We start from the raw sequence: 20434 nt of genomic DNA, 5'->3' as shown, positions 1-20434 counted from the left end.
ATGATAATTATGCTGTCACCCCCTGCAGGCAAAAATAGTATAGCCTTAACTAATGCTGGGCTGATGCATCATGGTATTAATAGAAAGTGAAACTAAAAAATCTCACCGTAAAGATGGTGTCTGATAAGCATCAGACAAAAGGGTCTGCACTGCATGGAAGTGACTGGAATACACAAAAGATATCTGCAGAGTCAGGCAATGTGACAGGCAATCGGATGAGGGCGGCAGACATAGAAAAATGTAGTGGCTTTTTAAGTAATTAAGAAGATGTGAATATTACCAACTTTTATGACCTGAATTGGAAATTGATTATATCAGACAAGTCATAGTCATTTGAAAATCCACAGCATGCCCCCAAATGTGCACAGATCTTCTCCACAGCATGTGTAGGAGGTCCTATTAAGCCCAATTGTATACATCTACTACTGTGCATTGTATATTTTGCTCTGAATATCCGCAATGAATCTCAAACAAATGTGGCTATGTGAGACTGTAGCTAATTCCCTTTGGTTGTTGACTTTCATGGATGTGTCACGGGTGGTGGTGCAACACAGGATTTGGGATACGATGCAGCAGATGGAGAAACTAAATTTACATCATTTCTATTTCTGTGTCTATCAATAAATAAACAATAGTAGTTCAATACAGTTGCTCTAAGATGTTCCTACTAGGTATGCTCAGTTCCAATGTGCTGAAATTTGGCACACGTTTTTGCAAAAACAAGCCATCTCCATGATATTTTAACCCTTTAGCCCAGACCCTTACAAATGATCCAGGTAGATCACCCAAAACCACCAGCTGATAATATAAAGTGTATGGGGTCTCCCAACTCTCCCACCGTGACAAATGTGTCTTGCAGCAGCATTTTCCCCTTTCTACATTCAGCATACATGCTCACTTGGCCAAACCGAGAGTGCACGTGTATGGGGGGAAATAGTCGTCTGCCTTAAAAACATTTTTGGCTGACGGCTAGCTAGTGTATACCGGCAGTCTGTTGGTCTTACTTCATCCCAGTTGTATGGGGCTGTTCCAGAAAACAATTGAATGCAGCCATTTTTATTCGCTTGGATGAAATACTTGGGTTTACGTAAGATGGATATACATATGAGTTAGTTCAGCCGACAGCTACTGTATGCATTCTTAACTCGTCTGAGTGTGCACATTTATTTCAATGGGTAGACAGGAAAAAGCTGCTGCCAAACCACTCCAGTGCCAGACACATGTGGAAATCCAATATACATGAGCCTTTTTATTTTTTCTTCGACATCTGTTAGGGAACAGTCCAGGGGCCCCATACATTAGATGTATATAGCTGCATACAGCACCTGTTGACCTGCTTACATATCGGACCTCTATGTTAAAATTAGTGAAAACTTTTAGCATGTATTGGGGACACATTAATCATTATAAATTCTCTGTATTGAAAGAAATGGAGCACCATAGTCTTATAAAGTATAACTAAACTTAAAAAACTTCAAACAAGTCATAGTGACATGTCAGAAGGTTTGATTGGTAAGGGTCCAGATGCTGAGACCCCCACTGATCAGTAAAACGTAAGGCAGAAACACTCACTTGAGCATTGTGCTTGTTCAGCTATGATCAGGCAGCGGTGTATAGACTTTATATTGAATCTGTACACTTCTCCAAACAGGGGCAAACAGAGCTTAATGGGCACAGCAATTTAGCGATCGGTGGAGGTCTCAGCACCCGGATCCCCACCGATGAAAACCTCTGACATGTCAGAAGTTTTTCTAAAAGTTTTTTTTAAAGGGGTGGTTCCACTTCAGAAAAGCATCACCACAATACAAAAGTTATACTACCGCCACCAACTTCTCAATGTAGTGTCCTACCCAAATTTCTGTGCTGGCAAACATACAAGACAGTCACATTTAAATACTGTCTTAGGGTACACCTATATGGGATGTCTGTCCGTACACCTATATGGGATGTCTGTCCGGTGTTTAACAGCCCTAAGGCTGTCCCGATGACTACTACTCCTCTGCTTTCACACAGGAGCAATAGCCATTAAGTGAAGGGAAGCAGAAGGCACCAAAGATGTCTTCTGGCCACTCACCTCCATTCACTGTAAATGGGCAGCAGATCAAAGTACAGCATGCCGGACATCATCTGGCGAACAGGGAAAGATAGTGAGGGCACTGGTTTCACTCCCATTGAAATCAATGGGAGCACCGCACAGCTACGCCACTTCCTGTACTGGACAGCAGGGCGAATGATCAGCACCCTAAAGCACATGTATGCTGCTGGATTCCTGGTAAGTCTGACCATAGATACAATGGAAAATATATATTTCCATCAATTCCTTCACTTAAGCGGTTGTAAGTAGACCACATTATTATTTAGTCAGCAGCTGGTGTTACTTTTGGGTATTGAAACCAAGTCATTCTAAGACAGTTCAAAGAAAATCTAAGGCGGGTTTCATGTTTGCACCAGTTAGCAGAAGCCCAAGTTTCATGCTTTGCTATTGCTGGTTTATTTATGCTACCTGCAGTAACTTCTACGCTTGTACCTCTTCTACAAAGATGGCTCGGAGAGTATGGCTGTGGTATGAAGGTATCTGCAAGACATAGCTACTGAGGATAAGAATCAGGAGAACAAATCACTGCAGAGGCGTATGTAGGGCGGGAGGGGTATAGGGCCCTTTCAATGAGGAATTCTTCCAAGATCTTCAATCAGGAAGAAAAACATTATGTATCACCACAATGTACAGTTATGTTCTACTGTATTACATACAGTATAGAAATGTAGCAACTAATGCCAAGAACGGTGAATGGATACCTGGTCAGGCAGCATATGACAAAGTTCAGGTTAAACTTGTTCTATATGTTAGAGGATTGCCTACTGTAATAGCGAATACATTAAATACTCTTCTTATCAGAATATGTCCCTTTACAAGTAAGCTCGTAATTAGCTATGACATAGATATGCACTTTTTTTATGGCTTTCCTGCCAGCTGGTCAGCAGGCTATGTGTTGGCTGTTTTATGTCTTGCACTCCGAGTTGGTGTAATCTATGCACATGGCCGATTTTATACTCAAATTCTGTCCACTTGCACATGAGTGTGATGTAGATTTGACCATTTTAGCCATTGGAAGCACATACGATTTTTAATATGTGTGTGCAGTGATGCAGCACAGTGATACAAGGCATTTTTAACACCAAAAGATCGCAATTGAAGGAAAATTGAGCGGTATAGGTCAGATTTTTACAAACCTACTTCACATTCGCCCATGTGATTAAACCCTAAGGGCTCCCGCACACTTGCGGGTTTTTTAACGCTGCGATATCGCTGCGTTTATTTAACGCGGTTGTCAGTGGGATTTTATAATGTTACAAACGCATCGCAAGTTTGTGCTTTGCAATTTTTGAGCGATGCGCAAGTGTGTGGGAGCCCTTGGGCTTCTTTTACATGAGCGAATATCGGCTGGCCGTTTCACGGGAGCGCTGATAACATTGTATTCAGCTGCAGTCCTGGGGGGGGGGCTTAATGCAGATAACAGACCACCTGCTGTTATCAGCATACAGCACAGAGGTGCTCATTTACATAGAAATGAAGCTAATAAGCTACTAATGGGCATTAGTGCCCATTAGCAGCTTATGCAAAATGATCGTTCAACCTGTCACTCATCCTATCTTTTGAATGCATTTTGAGTGATCATCTTTGCAATGAAAATGGGGCTTAACTCTCAGCAGCCTCTTATATCAACCTGATGGTGCTTAATCAGCAACTGTGTAAAATGGGAATGTACCTTGAGGTCATCAGCTGAAAACCTGACTATATACCTAATTCACTAGTGATGAAACTGTTAAAGTGGAGTCATGTAACCTGGAGGATTGTTCATACACAATACTTGATAGACAGACTATTCCCTCAATACTAATTCTTTTTTAATCTTGAAGTATAGCTAAACTATGAGTTGTCATAGTGATGTCAGACGTTTTGATCGGTAGGGTCCAGGTGCTAAGACCCCCACCAATCTCTAAAACAAATGGGCAGAAGTGCTCATCTGAGCGCTGTGCTCATTCCACTGACTCCATAGACCTTTTATAGAAGCCATACACCACTGTGTGCAGTGACAGAAACAACTGAACTGGCATTGCACACAAATAAGAGCTTTTGCCCATTCATTTTAGCACCCGGACCCCACCGATCAGAACTTCTAACATGTTACTATCACATGTCAGAAGTTTTAAAAAACTTTAGCTACACTTTCCAGAACTTTAGCTAACTATCCAGAATGCTGCCATCTGTCAAGCTTGCTAAGAGCGCTGCTCTTCTTGGACATAGCCCTTTTCATCATTGGCATGAGAATATACATTTATATTATAGAACATGAATGTAAAGGAGGCTGAGTCATGAAGAAAAATAGTTTATATAGAAGAGTTGCTGATGGACAAATATTTATGTAAAATTTTCAGGAACTTAGAACAATAGAGATCTGTGATGAACTTGATTGTGGGGGAAGAGGTTTCCTACACATAGCAGGATCCTTGCATAGGAATTCAGCTAAGCATTGGGCTGCAAGGCATTTTTTGTTTTGCAATGAGATGTCATTGTATTGCATCATTCATGATACATGTGTCATCGTGGACCATATAAATAAACATTGGGGCATAATAAAACTACAATGTTGCAGATGAGACAAAACAAAGCAGTGGCAGGATCTGAATTCTCTGCAGCAGCCTCGACATTTGTGAAGTTCCTGTCTCAGGATATAGTCATACGCTGCAGATACGGTTAGGGCCTGTTCAGAAGACTATATTTGGGTCGGGTAAAAGAAATCACTTATGTCCTTATCCATTTTTCACGGAGAACAGCACATGAATTGTGCAGCGACCGTGAATATCAGGCAGCAACAGACGGGTGCTCATATGCTGTATGATGTGAGTTGCGCCTGACTTTCTCAGATACAAGCATCTTAACCCTTTGCAATCCAATTTTGGATTCAGGGTTTTCTCGAGAGCTTTCTCTTTCTGAAATTATACAATGGCACCATCTGCTGGCTAGAGCCAGTACTGCAGTATGGGACATGCTGGAGAGGCCCCTAACAACAGAGCGGCCAGTAATATAGAGTAAGAATACCCTGCCGGACATCTTCTGACATCGGAGCTGTACAGCCTTCAATCAGAATGTCTTCAGATGTCAGACAGTGGATTGGAAAGGATTAAACAGGCGAATGTGTTGCGCCGCAATTTTGTGCATAGGAAAATCTTACTTGCGTAATGCAAAGAAGAGCAGCCATTGATTGATTTTCAATAGATTCATCCTCACTTTTCTTTTTGGCGCCTGTTGGTTTCGTAGGTGCAAAAACGTAGGACCTGCTCTACCTTGTGCGTGTTTGTACACCAAAGAAGTTTATAAATCAAAGAGGTTTATGGGAGGTGCACAAGTACACACATCTGCCCGCGCGGGTATGCGCCAAACACAACACATGTATGCGCCGCGCCCACTGACTGCCGCATCATATGACGCTGCAGGTGTGTCAATCGCTGTACTGCGCATGCACGCCGGAGCATCATGCGGGACGTCGGGCAGCGGATCCGGAGGTAAGTATGGGGTCTTTGGGGGGGGAGGTGCCATGACTGACTCCGCTGCAGTATTCCGCTTGCGGAGCCCGTCACGGCCGTGTGCATAAGGCCTTAATTGCAGAACTTTCTGCAACAATTGTGACACCTGAGAATATACCGTTAGGACTGCTTCAAATCTGTCCGATCCATGTTGGATTTTTTCAGATCTGACATTTAATGCATGATCCAAAGATTAACCTTGGAGTTCTTCCATAGATTTGCATGTCTTATCTATTGATTCATATGTGGATTTAGCCCACGTCAATGGGACAAATCCTTGTGCAGCTGCCTCATGAAATTGCCATGTCAATTCTTTTTTTCCACTATATAGATTTCAAAATCTGTGTTCTGTAAAATCTGCGTTGCATCAACTTTGGCGTGATTTTCATAACATTCAATGTTACTCACGGTGGCCTCCTTCTGCTAGGGGACAAGCCGTCGTTGGACCTGTGTTCATTCCAGGGACTCTCAACATATACCTGAATGTCCGGCAAAAGATGGTGGATAACTTCAGGAATGATCTGCCCCAATCATAGCAGACACAGGCCACTTTGAGGACGCTTTCCTTACTTTAGTCATAACAGCAGTTCCAAGGCACTTAAAGTGTAAAACCCAACTGAAAAATGAAGAATAGCATATGAAAAGAATAAATTCACTTTCCACATCTTTCTATCTCTTACCAGGGCCACGATGCAAAATTGAAATCCATTTTCCGGGTCCCCCTGTGCCATACGATTATATAGGGCATCCATGCCTTCCTATTCAAGTACACTCTAGTTATTTCAATATAGGACACCAGTATTGATACATAGCACTGGATGCGTCTTTTTGACTAGACCCTGTATTAGAAATGTTTTGGCTGCAGCTTCTTTTGAGCCCTCTAGATTGCTAACGGTCTTTAGGTAAGCAATGCACCAATCAATTTCTCATCTGAAAGATTTTTTAACTATCAATTTTTAAAGGCCTTGTTTGGTTAGAGGCCTCAAAAAATTCCTTATCAGGGCATTTACATCAACCTTTTCCAATCCAATTTGTATCCTGGTTTTCCTAGGGGGCTTACTCTTTTCCTGCTGTTATACAACGGCGCTATATGCTGGCTAAAGCCAGTACTGCATGAGGTGACACGTTGGATAGGCTCCGAGAGGCTGGCAATATACAGTAAGAGAACCCCGACAAATGTCTTCCAACATCGGAGCTGTACAGCCTTAAATCATAATGTCTTCAGAGGTCAGACAGTGGATTGGAAAGGGTTAATAAATGAGTATTCTTGCTGTCCTCCCTATTTTGGACCTCTGGTCTTTTAGCCAAACCAGACTACTATGCAGGTTGGCAGTCATTCTGGAGACCAGACATGTTCAAAGGAAATGAGGGCTTGTTAGCCACTTCCTGCAGGACGCCACTCAATCAGCTTATCATTATGGACCTTTCATACAAAAAAGTGGCTGTCTCAACTGGACAAATCCTTTAAGTTCACATTCACCCTTGCTAAATGTTTATAGAGGTAGGAGGGGAGGGGTGGGCGGTTGGAAATAACTTCCTGTGCTGTTAACATAAAGGGGGGAAAAAATGAAATCAGCCTGGAAAATCCATCCAGACAGATCTACTTTCCCTGAAGACCAGATGTGTCAGACCTCTCTGTACAACATAGACTGACGTCAGATCTTAGACAATGTCTACAGCTTTCCATGTGCAACCTTTGACTTCCATCAGGATAGGAGATTTAATCTCTTGTCTTGATAAAAGAAAGAAAGAAGAAAGAAAGAAAATGCTGGCTCGCAACACATTAAAGGCGAGGTTTATTGTCTGATAATACCGATCATCAGCAAAATTACCCTGGAACCTTCCTGCCCATAATTACTACAGATAGCTAATTATTCTTTATGGCAGGGCTATCATTGAGTCAGACATGCTTTTTGGCTGATGTTCAACTACTGTCTATTTAGATCAGTAGGGGTCTTTCTTTTCCTTACTATGACTTATGCAGACTTCTCATGTATCTGTCTTATATTCGGAAGATCATAGGTGTTAATTGAGGACAGGAGGCAGGACTTTTACAAAGGATGAAAAGTAAGCAACAGACGGAATACAATGGCTGTGTTTACAAACAATTGCTAAGGTTCTAATAAATAAATAATAATAAAAATAAATAAATTAAAAAAAAAAAAAAAAATATATATATATATATATATATATATATATATATATATGTAATGCAGTATGATAGCAGCATGCCCACAACAGAACAGCTCAGTGATTAATACAACACCAGAAAAAAGCTCACAACATAAATACAGCACCAGAACCAAGCTTATAGCATACATCTATCCCCAGAATCAAGCTCATAACACAAATACAGCACCAGAAACAAGCTCAGGATACAATGCCAGAAAGAAGGCTCATAACATTAATACAGCAGCAGAATTTAGCGATTTGTGTTGCAAACGTGCCAATAGACTAACAGCGATACCTCAGAATATTAGAAGGGAAGAGATAAATTATCTGGCATGGTGGACCTAAGGGGGTGTAATTACCCCCAGCCTACATCTTCCTGGTGCTCCCCCTACAAGCTGGGAGTTTGTGCCTTGTGCCAACGCATGGGTCTTGTGTAGCTAAGGCCGGCCATGGTCTAGCTATTGAAGTTCCTTAATTGTTTGTGGCACAGCCAAGAAAGCAGAACAGAAACAATCTATGTGGCCAGTTTGCAACTGGTGACTGCTCAGTTCTCCAACATTTAAAGCTATGTTAGATATAGCTTTTGGTGTTAGTTTAGAGGGGATCCCAAGCAGAATCCCACCTCTAGCACCTCAATTTACCATAGAAGAACTTATCCAAAAGGGTTATTGAACATTTTACAATCCCTTAAAGGGGATGGGCTGCAAATGCTTAATTGGTGGGGGAGCAACCACATGAACGCTGACAGTCAACAGAATATTTCGAGGCACAGTCACTGATGGGTATTGATGCAACTATACCCATGCATTTAGTATAGGCTGCTACAAACAGCCTGTGCTGATGGTGTTTGCCGGACAGTGTCATAAAATCTCAATCCGGCCCAATGTTTGCAAACAGAGCAATTCCTATAAAATCATATTACAGAATTATTTCTAATAGTTCTAAGCAGCTACACTTCTTTTTTTGCAAACTTCTATGAAAGTGTTGCATTTCTATGCCTTTAATTTAGTTACCTTACACAGAGGCGACTTTCTACTGACTTCCAAAGTCAGCCTTAAACCCTCCAGCACCCGCGGTGCCTGCAGTGCTTTTCTAATGATTTACAGGCCTCTTTTGCTCTGAGGTGGTTAAAGCCCAATATGTCTACAACACATCATAGGAAGTGCTCTGGAAAGGTCAGTGCAGGGATTGTGTTGGTTTATACCCCCTCCTTCCTTCTTCATTGTTGATCTCCAAGGTCTGTGCGCTAAACCAGACAATCCCACAGCCCCCCCACACACCAACATCTGGCAATCCCCAGCAGAAGTGCTCGCCTTGTAAGGTGGAGGAAGAGAGTAAATTACATGAAATGAAGGAGATTTCGGATATCCTATGCAAAGATGTCTGATGGCAAACGCAGATGTGTTATTGGATTTTATGAACATGTCTGTAGCTGTTCGTGTTCACGGGGATTGTGTATCCCTTTATGTGAACAGGCGACGACAGTACGGAGGATTAGACCACAATCTATCCCATTTCTCAGTTGTTTGGTTCGGGAAAACATATGGTCTTAAGTCATTTTGCTCAGGGAATTTCATTTCTCGAACATTTCCTTCAAAAACTTCTGGAATGTTATACAGTTCCTGTTCCAGACATGAGATAAATGAGGAAACGAACAGCATCGTTATTGGGTAAAATACTATAAAGTATGGCGGGACAACTCTTTCCTTACCAGATGTTACAAATGGGCCATGGATTTATCCATGCGGTGCCAACTGGGCATCTTGTATATCTTGAATCATATAATTATGTGAGAGGGCACTAGTGTTAGGTCTGGAATCTCTCCTAACTGGGATAGCTCTCCAGTTGGGAGGCTATCTGGAAGTGCTATGTGGCACCTCTGGAAGTGCAAGGCCCAGTTCTTCACTTGTGTCTCCCGATCTACATATAGAGGTGCCGGCACCAGCAGCACCTCATGGTCTGGCCCTAGCCAGACAGTCTCAATGGGTAGCTGCGTTCACTAGTAGGCCTGAGGGGTGGTGGTGGTCCAAAGGCATCGTGGGTAACTCTGATAGTGCTAAACTCTGAGGCCGGTTTCACATCTGTGTTGGAACCTCAGGTCAGAGGTTCCTTCATAGATCTAGCTCAAAATACCAGTAGAGAAAGCGTTGTACATAATTTTTCTTAAATGGAAGCTGTCAGCAGTTCCAAGTATCAAAAACCGCCTACAGCTGCAGAATACGGACGCAGAGCCGATTCCAAGGCCTATCAGGTTATAGTTCCTGAGTAAAGCATACCTTTTGTAATCAGCTGTTTAAAATTTCCCGCACCACATGCTAATGTCTGAACGGTCCAGTGGGTGGGCTAGATGTCTCTGCTGCCCGAAGTTCATTCCATAGTGCCGCCCCTCTTTGCCTCTATGATGTGGATGACATCTCTCCGATGTCATCCACAGGATGATCGAAATTTCACGCATGCGCCACAAGATCTTAGACGCGTGTGCAGATAAAGGAGCCATGTCTGCCCACAAAAGGGCCAAATGATCTGCGCATGCACCAGTCCACAACCTGCTGGGGCATGCGCAAAGGGATAGAGGGGCGGAGTTTTGAAACAAACTCCAGGCAGCAGAGATGGTCTAGAGATCCCCCTTCCTCCTCTCCCACTGGACAGTTCAACCAACATTAGCATGTGGTGCCGGCAAATTTAAAAGGCTGTTTACAAACGTATGCTTATCCAGGAACTATAACCTATATGTTTTGGAATCTGATGCAAATTGGCACAACCCCTTTTAACTAATTTCCTATGAAATTCACCGTCAGTATGTGGTATTTGTGGTGCTTTTGTTTTTTGTTTTTTTGTGTGGGTGCTTTGTGCTTTATCAGATTTGAGACTCGAAGCCCAGTCATAGTGAATATTGTGTAGCATGTGATCTCCTACATCAGCATTAGTATGCAGTATGTTGTGTGTGTCCTAGTTGTACCCCATCATGTCCCAAGCCGAAAACATAACAACCATATTCATCAATCTGTGAAAGGGCATCCAAAGTGACATGAATCAAATCAAGGCTGTGATCTCATCTGACCTTTAACCATGTCCGTTATCAACAGCAGCAAAAAACAGTTTGCTGGAAAAATCCCAGCCATGCCTTACTATACAGAGGGAAGTAGACAGTGCACAAAGATTAATGGATGGGGGCAACAAATAGACCCCACCCAATGCAATGACATGGGCCGCTGGAGGCCAGGAATTCAGCAGCTGAGGAAACTTCTATGCAAATCTGTTTAAAGGTCACAAGGTTTGCACGGAAAATCATGATCACTGCCCTTTTAACAGCTTTTCTGTTTATCTCCCAACTTGAGTTCTACTTTTTATTTGTTCATGTTTGTCTTAGAGGATGGACACATTTTGCAATATTTGGCGTTCTACACATGGACCTAGTAGTGATAGATTGTGCCAAGGAAGTGGTGTTTAAACTACACTACATTAAGGGACTAGTATCTGTTACTGTGAGACAATAAGGCGGCCAAGGTACTTTGGTTTTGTTTGGTCTCCATGATTCACATTCCAGTAGAATAACTTTCTTCTGATCTCTATCAGTGTGTGAAAGTTGCATGATGGCATCATGGTGCACTACTGCAACTTTCCCTGACCACCATAGATAGCATTGGGTCAATCAACTTTTGTGATCAAGTCTAAGTGTATGTACGTTCACATAGAGCAGATTTTGGTGCAGATTTGCCAAAGATCTGCAGCAGATTTCGCCCTTTACATTGAAGGGGTGAAGTCTTCTGTAGATCTGCGTTAAAGTTCACACCAATTTCACTATATGTAAACTAACCTACGAGCGCATTCACTCAGGCTTATGCAATTTCGGTTAAGGAAAAACTCACCGATTTCATTGCGATTACGTGTGTATTGCTTCCATTTTAGTTGCGCCTGTGTCTTTTTTTTTTTTTTTACTTATGACTGTCATGCGTTTTTGCATGTACAAAAAAGTAAAATGGCCAAACTGATGTCCTATTATTCTTTTCTCTCGGTATCCAAGTAACATGCGTAAAAAAGTGGTGCAAATGCATTTAACATCTGTTTGCTGCCTTTTTCAGGGGCGATTTTTTTTTTTTTTTTTTGTTCTGTCAATATAGACCGAAATAGACAAAAATACTCTGCCGAGCTTGATGCTCGTTCGAGTGTTAGTGTACTCAATGGTGCTCATTACTCGAACGAGCATCAAGCCATGTTCGACCCCGCCCCAGTTTTTGGCCCCTCCCCACCGCGACGCAGCACACGTCAATAGCAAATTTTTTGAGGGAGAGAGGGGCAGAGGGGGATAAAGGGAGAGACCTAGGAAAAAAAAAAAAAAAAGCCCGGCGTCCCACCAACAAAAATGCTCGAGTCTCCCATTGTAGTCAATGGGGTTCGTTACTCGAGTAGAGCTCTCGAATTTTACGAAAAGCTCGACTTGAATAACGCGGACTCTCATCTCTAATGTTAACTCGTTGCGGAATGAAAATCCGCTGCATTTTATAGTATAAGCAATGTGGATGAGTTTTCAAGAAATCCTATCCGCAGGATGACCACTTATGCTGTGGAGTCTCACCGTGAATTTCAGCCTTTCAAACAAGGCGGTCAAATCCGCAGCAACATTTGCATCTGACTTTGCCGCAGCCGATCTGACACCTGAACAGACCCTTGGTGACAGTTCTTTGAAAGAATGTCTTCATATATTCTCTTGTTAAATGTGTAGATGCCTTTACATGGTATATCAAAGAGATGCCACCTACTGGCCAGTCGGGATAATAGCTCTCTCTAAAACTAGTTTTTTAAGGACCTTAGTTTCGCCCTAATATTGATAGAAGTGGCAGCACAGAGAGAATTCTGTGGAACGGTATTTCCTCCTCTACTTTCAGATAAGTAGTTTTACGATGTATTTTTAGTATTGCTTCTCCTTCCAGAGTAGAAGTAGTGGCGGAAACCAGATCAGTTTATTGTGGTAACTAAACAAATCTCCTTTGTATGAACTTCGTAAGCAAGTTTAATCCTGATCAGCAATGGGGTAATGTAAACTGTTTTTTACTTATTCTAGCAGAAAAAAGTTTGTGTTTTCTGTTTTTTCAATTATTTTCAAGAGCCGAAAAAATCTATCAAGGCAATTGTGTGTGAAGTGAAGGAAGAACACCACAAAGGAGCACATTGGGGACCTTATGTTGCATGGTGTCCTGTACAGAACTTTGTATTGGTGCTTATCCACCCAAGCCCATCGTATGTTGCCATGCAGTGTACAATAAAACACACCGTGCAGTATTAAATGCCATACATTTCCCAATAACACTTCAGCACAATTGCCTAAAAATAAAATACTACACCGTATCCACTGCAATAAGATGGCACAGTAAGATGTACAGTAGCAGAGCCAGACAATGCCAAAAAGGGGTATTCCCATCTTAGACTTTTATGACCTATCCATATGACCTACTGTAAGGTCAAATACGTGTAGGTCCCAGAGGTGGAACCTGCACCTGTCCTTAGTTTTGGCCCCCAACCTAGCTGTACAAGGTGAAGAGGATTACAGAAATAGCAGTAGAAGTCAATTAACATTACACTAACAATGTAGCTATGCTGTTTGCATAACCCCAAAGTCATGGAAATGGCATAATTTATTTTCCTATGCTGTTTCTGTAACTTCCATTGACTTCTCTGGGAGTTATGTAAACTGACTAGCTGAGCAACACAGGCTGTTTGCAGTCACATCACACAGAGTGGTGTTTCCATTGTGGCTACAGAACAACCCTTACCGCTTACAGAGGTTGCACTACACGATAGGGGATAACGTACTGATTGGTGGGGGTCCCACCGCTGAGACCCCCACCGATCCAGGGAATGGGAATCCTATATTCTCCGTCGTACTCACTGCGGGGTTACTGCAACCTCCCATAGTTAAGAGTAGAATAGAGTGCTGGTTGCGTAAGTGCACTGGCACTACATTCACTTTCAATAGGACTGCAGACAGAGCCGAGTGGCTGCCAATCGGCTATTTCCATCAGTGCATTGAAATGAATGGAGCACTGACTGCGTATGCTTGGCCAGCGCTCCATTCACAATGATGTCACTGCACGGGAAGACGTGACCCTTGCAGTACCAGCCAGAGCGGGACACAGAAATCCTATTCTGGAGACTCCCACCGATCAGCTATTCTGTGGACAGGGGATAAATTGCAATTCTGGTGCAACATCATTAAAAGGGCATTTTACGTGGACGGTAATTGCCTGAACATTCATTAGAACAATCCTTTACAATCCCTGCACAAATTGTGGAAACCTCTGCAGCGATTTTAACGATGAATGACAACTTGTTGGTTGTTGATTGTATCTCTTATACTAACCTAAAAATAATCGTTCATCAATTCTGCACTCATCGTGTAAACCGCCACCTGCCTCTCGTTTGTTATGCAATCCCTATTAGAGGAGGAAAGGCTAGGGATCACATGAACGTTGTAGTAGCAAGAAAGTAATATATTAATGCAAATTTTGCAAGTCTTAAAAAAAGGATTTATTACACGAGCATTCATCCCTTGCAAATCGCAGGTGGAGCTACTATGATTGTGGCCAGCGCCCAGACTTTATTCACTATGATGAGCCCAGGCAGCAGCGGCAATCGGCATTTCTCTCCTGCATTTTGCAGGGAAGAAATGTTGCCCTGTAATGGAAACTTAAACAAATTACTACCTTCTAATAAGTGGAGCTGCTGAGGCATTGTAACCTCACCTATTTGCATAACACATTTCCCAGAGGAACATTGCATGGCCTTCTAAGTCTCCTCCCACCTTCTAGATGGTCTCCACAAGGAGAAACTGTACCCCTCCAGTGGAACGGACTCTTTGCAGCAGTTCTCAGGTCTGAATTGTTGCTTTATATTAGAGGTCTCCAACCTTTTGGAGCTTGTGAGTCCCGTTCAAGTCTAAGTGAAGGACAGACGTTTTTAGGCCAAGTCTACACACATTGTGCGACTCAAGCTTGCCCCTGCTACATTGCTTCCAAATGTGAGGTTGTTTTGTGACTCCCAAGTTACTGCAATCCTGACTCCACAATCACAAACTCCAAACCTGATTATCAGGTCACAGTTATGGAAATTTGTAGGATGTGATATAGCAGGACCGTAGTACGATCTCTAGCCATGCAACATATCATGGCCAGTGTTGCCACATAGCCCTAGCCCTATGTGGGAAAAACAAGAAATTGCAAACGTTTGCTGATATTTTGGTGAGAAAATAACACTAGTATTATGCCATCCGCCTTGGCACCGTTTGGTGGTTAGGATATATTTGCAATAATATCACATGCCAGGACATATTGTCAGATTTCGCAAGGCACGCCACATGGGGTTTCCAGGCCACTGGTTGGGAGCCACTAATTTAGATAATTATTGCATGGGTGAATAATGTACGATTCTTTTGCTCCTTTTTTCCCCCAACTTTTTGACTGTTTTTGACAGCTAATAATCAGGCTCCTAGAGGGTGCAAACATTCTATGGCCAATTGATTTTTTTTTTCCTTGATCGATGAGATTATTTGTTTGTGTTGCACAAGTTCAGTGTGTCCGCAGGACATTGGAATAATGTGCTTTTATCTGTTCTTTGCTTCCAGAGAAGAATACGCAAGGGGCATTGATGCAATAATGCTAATGTTTGACCCAGTTCCTATCAAGCAAGAGGCCATCGAGCCCATGTCAATGGTAAGTGTACAATACTGATGTTTGGTGGGTGTTGGGAGTTGTTCTGTCCAAAAAAAGCTATTTATCAAGTTGCAAACTTGCTGCATTGTTCGAAACTGTGAAAATCCGAGTTATCAATACTTTATTCAAGTGCAGAATAAGACTTGGGAACCTCCATGTGACCTCTACAATCTAAATATTAAGAAAATATTTTCTATTCTGTCTGGATGTTATTTATCTAACCAATATATATTGCTTCTAGGGTTTTCGCATGAACCTATTGACCTCTGTAAAGAGTTGTGTTATGGAGTGACAAGTTATATCATTGTTGATATTGGATTATGTATTTATATGCTCCACTCTGTATTACCTGGACAGATCTATTTTTCCACTACAGGCTACAATAAATGTGTTTTCCCGTATGCGAGGCTGTTCTTAAATTACACAACTTTGCAGGAGTACCATGATGTATGTGTTTCTTGGTATCCCAGGATAGTTATAACATACACACCGGTCCACTAGAAGTAGACTTTCTACATAGCTAAGTAGCAGTGCGTGAATAAATCTGCTGTTAAACCTCCCGATTCCCTCCTGTGCCTCCTTCCAGAGCTGGCAGACCCTTCTCTCACATTTCTGTCTAGCAATTTGGATGAAAACGAGGAATTAGTCAAGAGTTAGAGCCGGTTTTGCTCCCAACACACAGAGCACCTCGTCGACTGTTCTCACTGCCCTCAATGTAGACATGAGTCTAATGAAACGGATGTAATTGTCCCCAAGGCAGGTTTAGATACTTAGACAGCAGTAATTGTTTTTGCAGAGGATGAATTAAAAGAAAAAAAAAAAAGATTGTTCCCAGAAGAACCTTAACTGTATATTTTTAGTGTTTTCGTCTTCGTTTGATTTCACAATGGTCCTACCTTTCATTCGACTCGCTCAATAGTCGTTTTGTGATACTGAAGTTTGATGTATGATTTTTAAGGATTTTTCTTTTAGTCTATAGGAAATGCATGGATTGGACAAAAATATGGAAACACCATATGAAATGCATGCGTTAAAGTCAGTCTCTACATGTTTTATTGAAATATGATTTATAATCCCATGTAACTTAAGTGGCGGTAATAGAACACAGATGCTGCCGGGCAGAAGTGACTATCTGCCCGAGCAATAAGTTTACATTGGTCAGGGGTTTGAGCCACTTAGCTTCTGTTACCAGCTGGCTCCCAAAACCTCCCAGAGCAGAGCAAGAGGTGAAGTAAACACTAATTTGGTGGGAAAGCTCTCAGCCAAGCAGGGGTTAAAAGGGCGGCTCATTGCAAATAGTTAAAATCCCATGCTTTTCATATGGTGTTCCCATATTTTTTGTTCACCCCTGTATATATACGGGGTGGTAATAATTAAAGAAGAGGCATGGCATGTTCAATGAATTTGTTGGCGCCTTGCTGATAATAAAGTTTAGCAAACAAAGCACATTCAGGCAATGTGAGAGTCATAGCACTGCAGTCGTACTCTACTGATGTAAATAACAGATTCTTTTCACCAGGTGCATTATATTCGCCATATGTGACCCTGATGGCAACATTTTAGTACTTTTTTTTTTTTTTTCTTCGAGAAATCTAAACTTCCCTGAGTATACACACCAACCCCAGAGTTTTTTTTGTTACAGACCTTCACACATCTCCAGTTTATTAATGATCACCATACACATAGAGCTTCGTCGAACTACATCACTTAAGCTGGAATCAATCAACAAAAGAACTACTATATGGAAAGAAATGGTGTGTGGAAATAAGAATATGAACTTGAACTACTATAGATTTCATCATCCCTTGCAATATTTTTAATTACTGTTGCAAAATCACCACTTTGTGGCTCTCAAAACATAGTCCTAACTAGGCTTCACTCCACCCTGAGTACAGATTCAGTATGCTACTCTTACCCTGTATCTAGATAGCCTGGGCAGAGTGGCTTGTTGGCACCTCACTTGGCACTCAGTGCGTATGCCCCATTGGCCTCCCCTAGCTAAACCCTTGGTCTAGAATGTCACATTGCTCTAGTATGCCAATATATCTTCTATGTAGTTCAGCTTTCTCCTTTGCAAAAGGTTATCTGGCTCTTAAAGAGCACCTGTCACTCTCATGTCAGTGGGGCTGGTTGCATAGCTTTTCAGCCATGGCCCCACTGCCTCCATCAATGTTTTTCTTTTCTTTACACTCTCCCCCATTTTCTTGCACTGGTTCTCGTTACTTTCTGCTCCTCGTACTTGCAATCTGTCAAATGGGCTGTCCTCACCACTCACTGTCAACCAAAACTGATGTCAGCCATTGACAGTGAGTCATTAAGACCACCTACCGTAACAGGGTATTTGACACATTGCAAGTACCGAGGAAAAGAAAACTAGAGAACAGGCAGTGATCCACAGTTGCAAAGCTATGCAGCTAGCCCTGCTGACATGAGGACATGAATGCTCCCCTTTTAAGTTGTCTCTAGATGGTCCAAATAATCTAGTATAGTGGTCAGTCCAAGATTCATGTCATGTAGCGGAAAAATAAGATTTCACACATGGGGGTTGAAGAACTGTATGGACGGCATTTACATCTTATGGATCCCAAACTTCTTGTCAACCATTGGCGTAAACCCCTTAGTTCCCCGAGTTCCCACATTTTTTGACCCTTGTTTGAAGCCAAAGTAGAAGTAACATAGCACTGATATAACGTCTTGGATCTGTCATTTCAGTCTGGCATGATTGTTCAGCAACGTGGTGGCCAGTCTTAAACTAATGTATGTTGTTAGCTTTGGCCAACTATGTCTATAATCAACTTCAGGGCCGTTGACTAAAGTTGTGACTTGATTTGTAGTTTGCATCAGTGTGTTTTGCAATTCAGCAGACAGACATCCTGAAAGCACAAAAAGTTGGCGTAGATAGACGTGTGTAGTAACCCTGGACAGCTTGCTACTGCTATGTGTTTATCTTGTTGTGTACATTAGCATGAAATGTAAAATACACTGCAATACCCAAGTTAAACTCCACTCTGTAAATTGCATTTGTCTTGGAAATGATGCCGAGTTTTCCACATGTGATAATTCCATTATTTTCTGAGTAAGTGTAACCTGTGAGTCCAGGAGACTGGAGCCAGCTGCTTGTCACTTTGCTTCTGTACAGGAGGAAAACACTTTCAAAAGAACATTTGGTTTATATCTGAAGACAGACGAGCTTATAAAATTAGATCATTTCTATAAATCGGCTTCTGCAATATGTTTGGAAAAGAAGTTGAGTTGTCCCGGAGATAATAGTTGTTCCATGTGAAACAATCCTTGAAAATGAATTGGAGGCAGGTTCTGCTGACATATCAAAAGTTGGAAGTCTTTTAATGCTGACTAGTCAAGATTTGATCCGTTCGCTCCGCAGCAGCCATGATGTCTCTATAAAATTCTCTGACTTCTGTGTAATGATAGCTGATACGTCTAGCTCCATCACAATTACTATTGTGTTTGAGAATCTCTGCTATTCAAATGTTGACTTGAAAGCAGACACCAAAACCGAGGGAATGTTGGCCGATGTCTCAAGATGATGCTATGGCGTTAAACTCGTTCCAGGCTTTCTAGTTGTAATAGTATAGTATCTTGTCTTATATTGGCTGTTTGTCTAAAACTCTGTACAAGACGTTATGTAACTTTCTTCTAGTGTCACTATATAAAAATACTAGCTTATATACCCAACGTTGCCCGCTATTTCTTGATGTCCCAGCTCTTCCCCTTTCTTTTTGAATACAGGCCATATGTTGTTCTGAGGTCTCTACAGCCCTTGATGTAGTGGCTCTTTCCCGCAGTACTTGAAGTTGGGCCTCATGCTGTTCTATGGTTTCTGATTCTCTTGATGCACTGCCTCTGTCTTATTGAATTTGGGTCAGGTGCTGTTTCGGGGTCTCTGCAGCCCTTGATGTCTTGGCTCTTCCCCCTCTCTTTTTGTATTTGGGCCTGATGCTGTCATAGGAAATCGGGTGACCACTGCAGCAAATGAGAGGCAGCAGCATCATGTTCTTGAACTCCAGCCGTCATGATACTCATGTCATATCATCATATGTCACAAAAAGCACCAGGACTGCAGCGGGCTACACTCCTGGATCCGGTATCCATGGACAAGTACATTTAAGACACTTGTCTTATTTTCATGGAAACAGGGTACGTATACTTTTGTTTATTGCTTTCATGCAGCCAGCACTATTGAAGCGGGGTTCTCTAGTAACCAGACAATCCCTTTAATTTATAGTAAGTTTTATATATTAGGTTTCAAACATCTCCATGGAGTTTGCATATTTTCCCCGTATTTGCATAGGATGTCTCCAGATACTCTAGTTTTCACTAACGCTCCGAAAACATATTGGTTTCTTATAAAATTGTCCCAAACGATATGTGTGTATGTTTGAAATCGGGAAAATGGGCTGCAAGTTCCACTAAGCACATGAAGGTATGTGAATGGTGACAAGTTATGTACAGCACTGTAGAATATGTTGATGCTCGTGGTCTATAAGCAATGGAAAACCACATAGAATGATGTAATCTTTGCAACAAGCGCCAGAACGCTCTTGTGGACAGGTTATAACTAGAGATGAGCGAACGTACTCGGTAAGGGCGATTTCGCAATCGAGCACCGCGATTTTCGAGTACTTCACTACTCGGGTGAAAAGTACTCGGGTGCGCTGTGGGTGAGCGGGGGTTGCAGCGGGGAGAGGGAGAGAGAGAGGGCTCCCCCTGTTCCCCGCTGCTACCCCCCACTCCCCTCTGCAACCCCCCGCCCCACAGCGCACCCAAGTACTTTTCACCCGAGTAGTGAAGTACTCGAAAATCGCGGTGCTCGATTGCGAAATCGCCCTTACAGAGTACGCTCGCTCATCTCTAGTTATAACAATCTGGAAACTCTTAGATTTCCAAATCGCCCATTTTTACAGTTACGTAAAAAAAATCCCTTGGTCAAGCAATGCCCAGAAAGCTTC

At 42.2% G+C, this 20434-nt stretch overlaps 1 protein-coding gene across 1 annotated transcript in view; it reads left to right on the top strand.

The window, feature by feature from the left end:
* The window catches only part of KLF3 (KLF transcription factor 3), a 58148-nt gene that overhangs the window by 21483 nt on the left and 16231 nt on the right, over nt 1–20434 (top strand). The window contains exon 2 of the mRNA XM_066573194.1: nt 15377–15464. Coding sequence (XP_066429291.1) covers nt 15408–15464 — 57 coding nt within the window. The 5' untranslated portion in view covers nt 15377–15407. The remainder of the gene's footprint in view (nt 1–15376; nt 15465–20434) is intronic.

This window comes from Eleutherodactylus coqui, chromosome 7 (genome assembly GCF_035609145.1).
Source record: "Eleutherodactylus coqui strain aEleCoq1 chromosome 7, aEleCoq1.hap1, whole genome shotgun sequence".
Taxonomy (NCBI): Eukaryota; Metazoa; Chordata; class Amphibia; order Anura; family Eleutherodactylidae; genus Eleutherodactylus; species Eleutherodactylus coqui.
The sequence above is the reverse complement of the archived record's forward strand: the minus strand, read 5'-3'. Positions and strand labels throughout refer to the sequence as shown.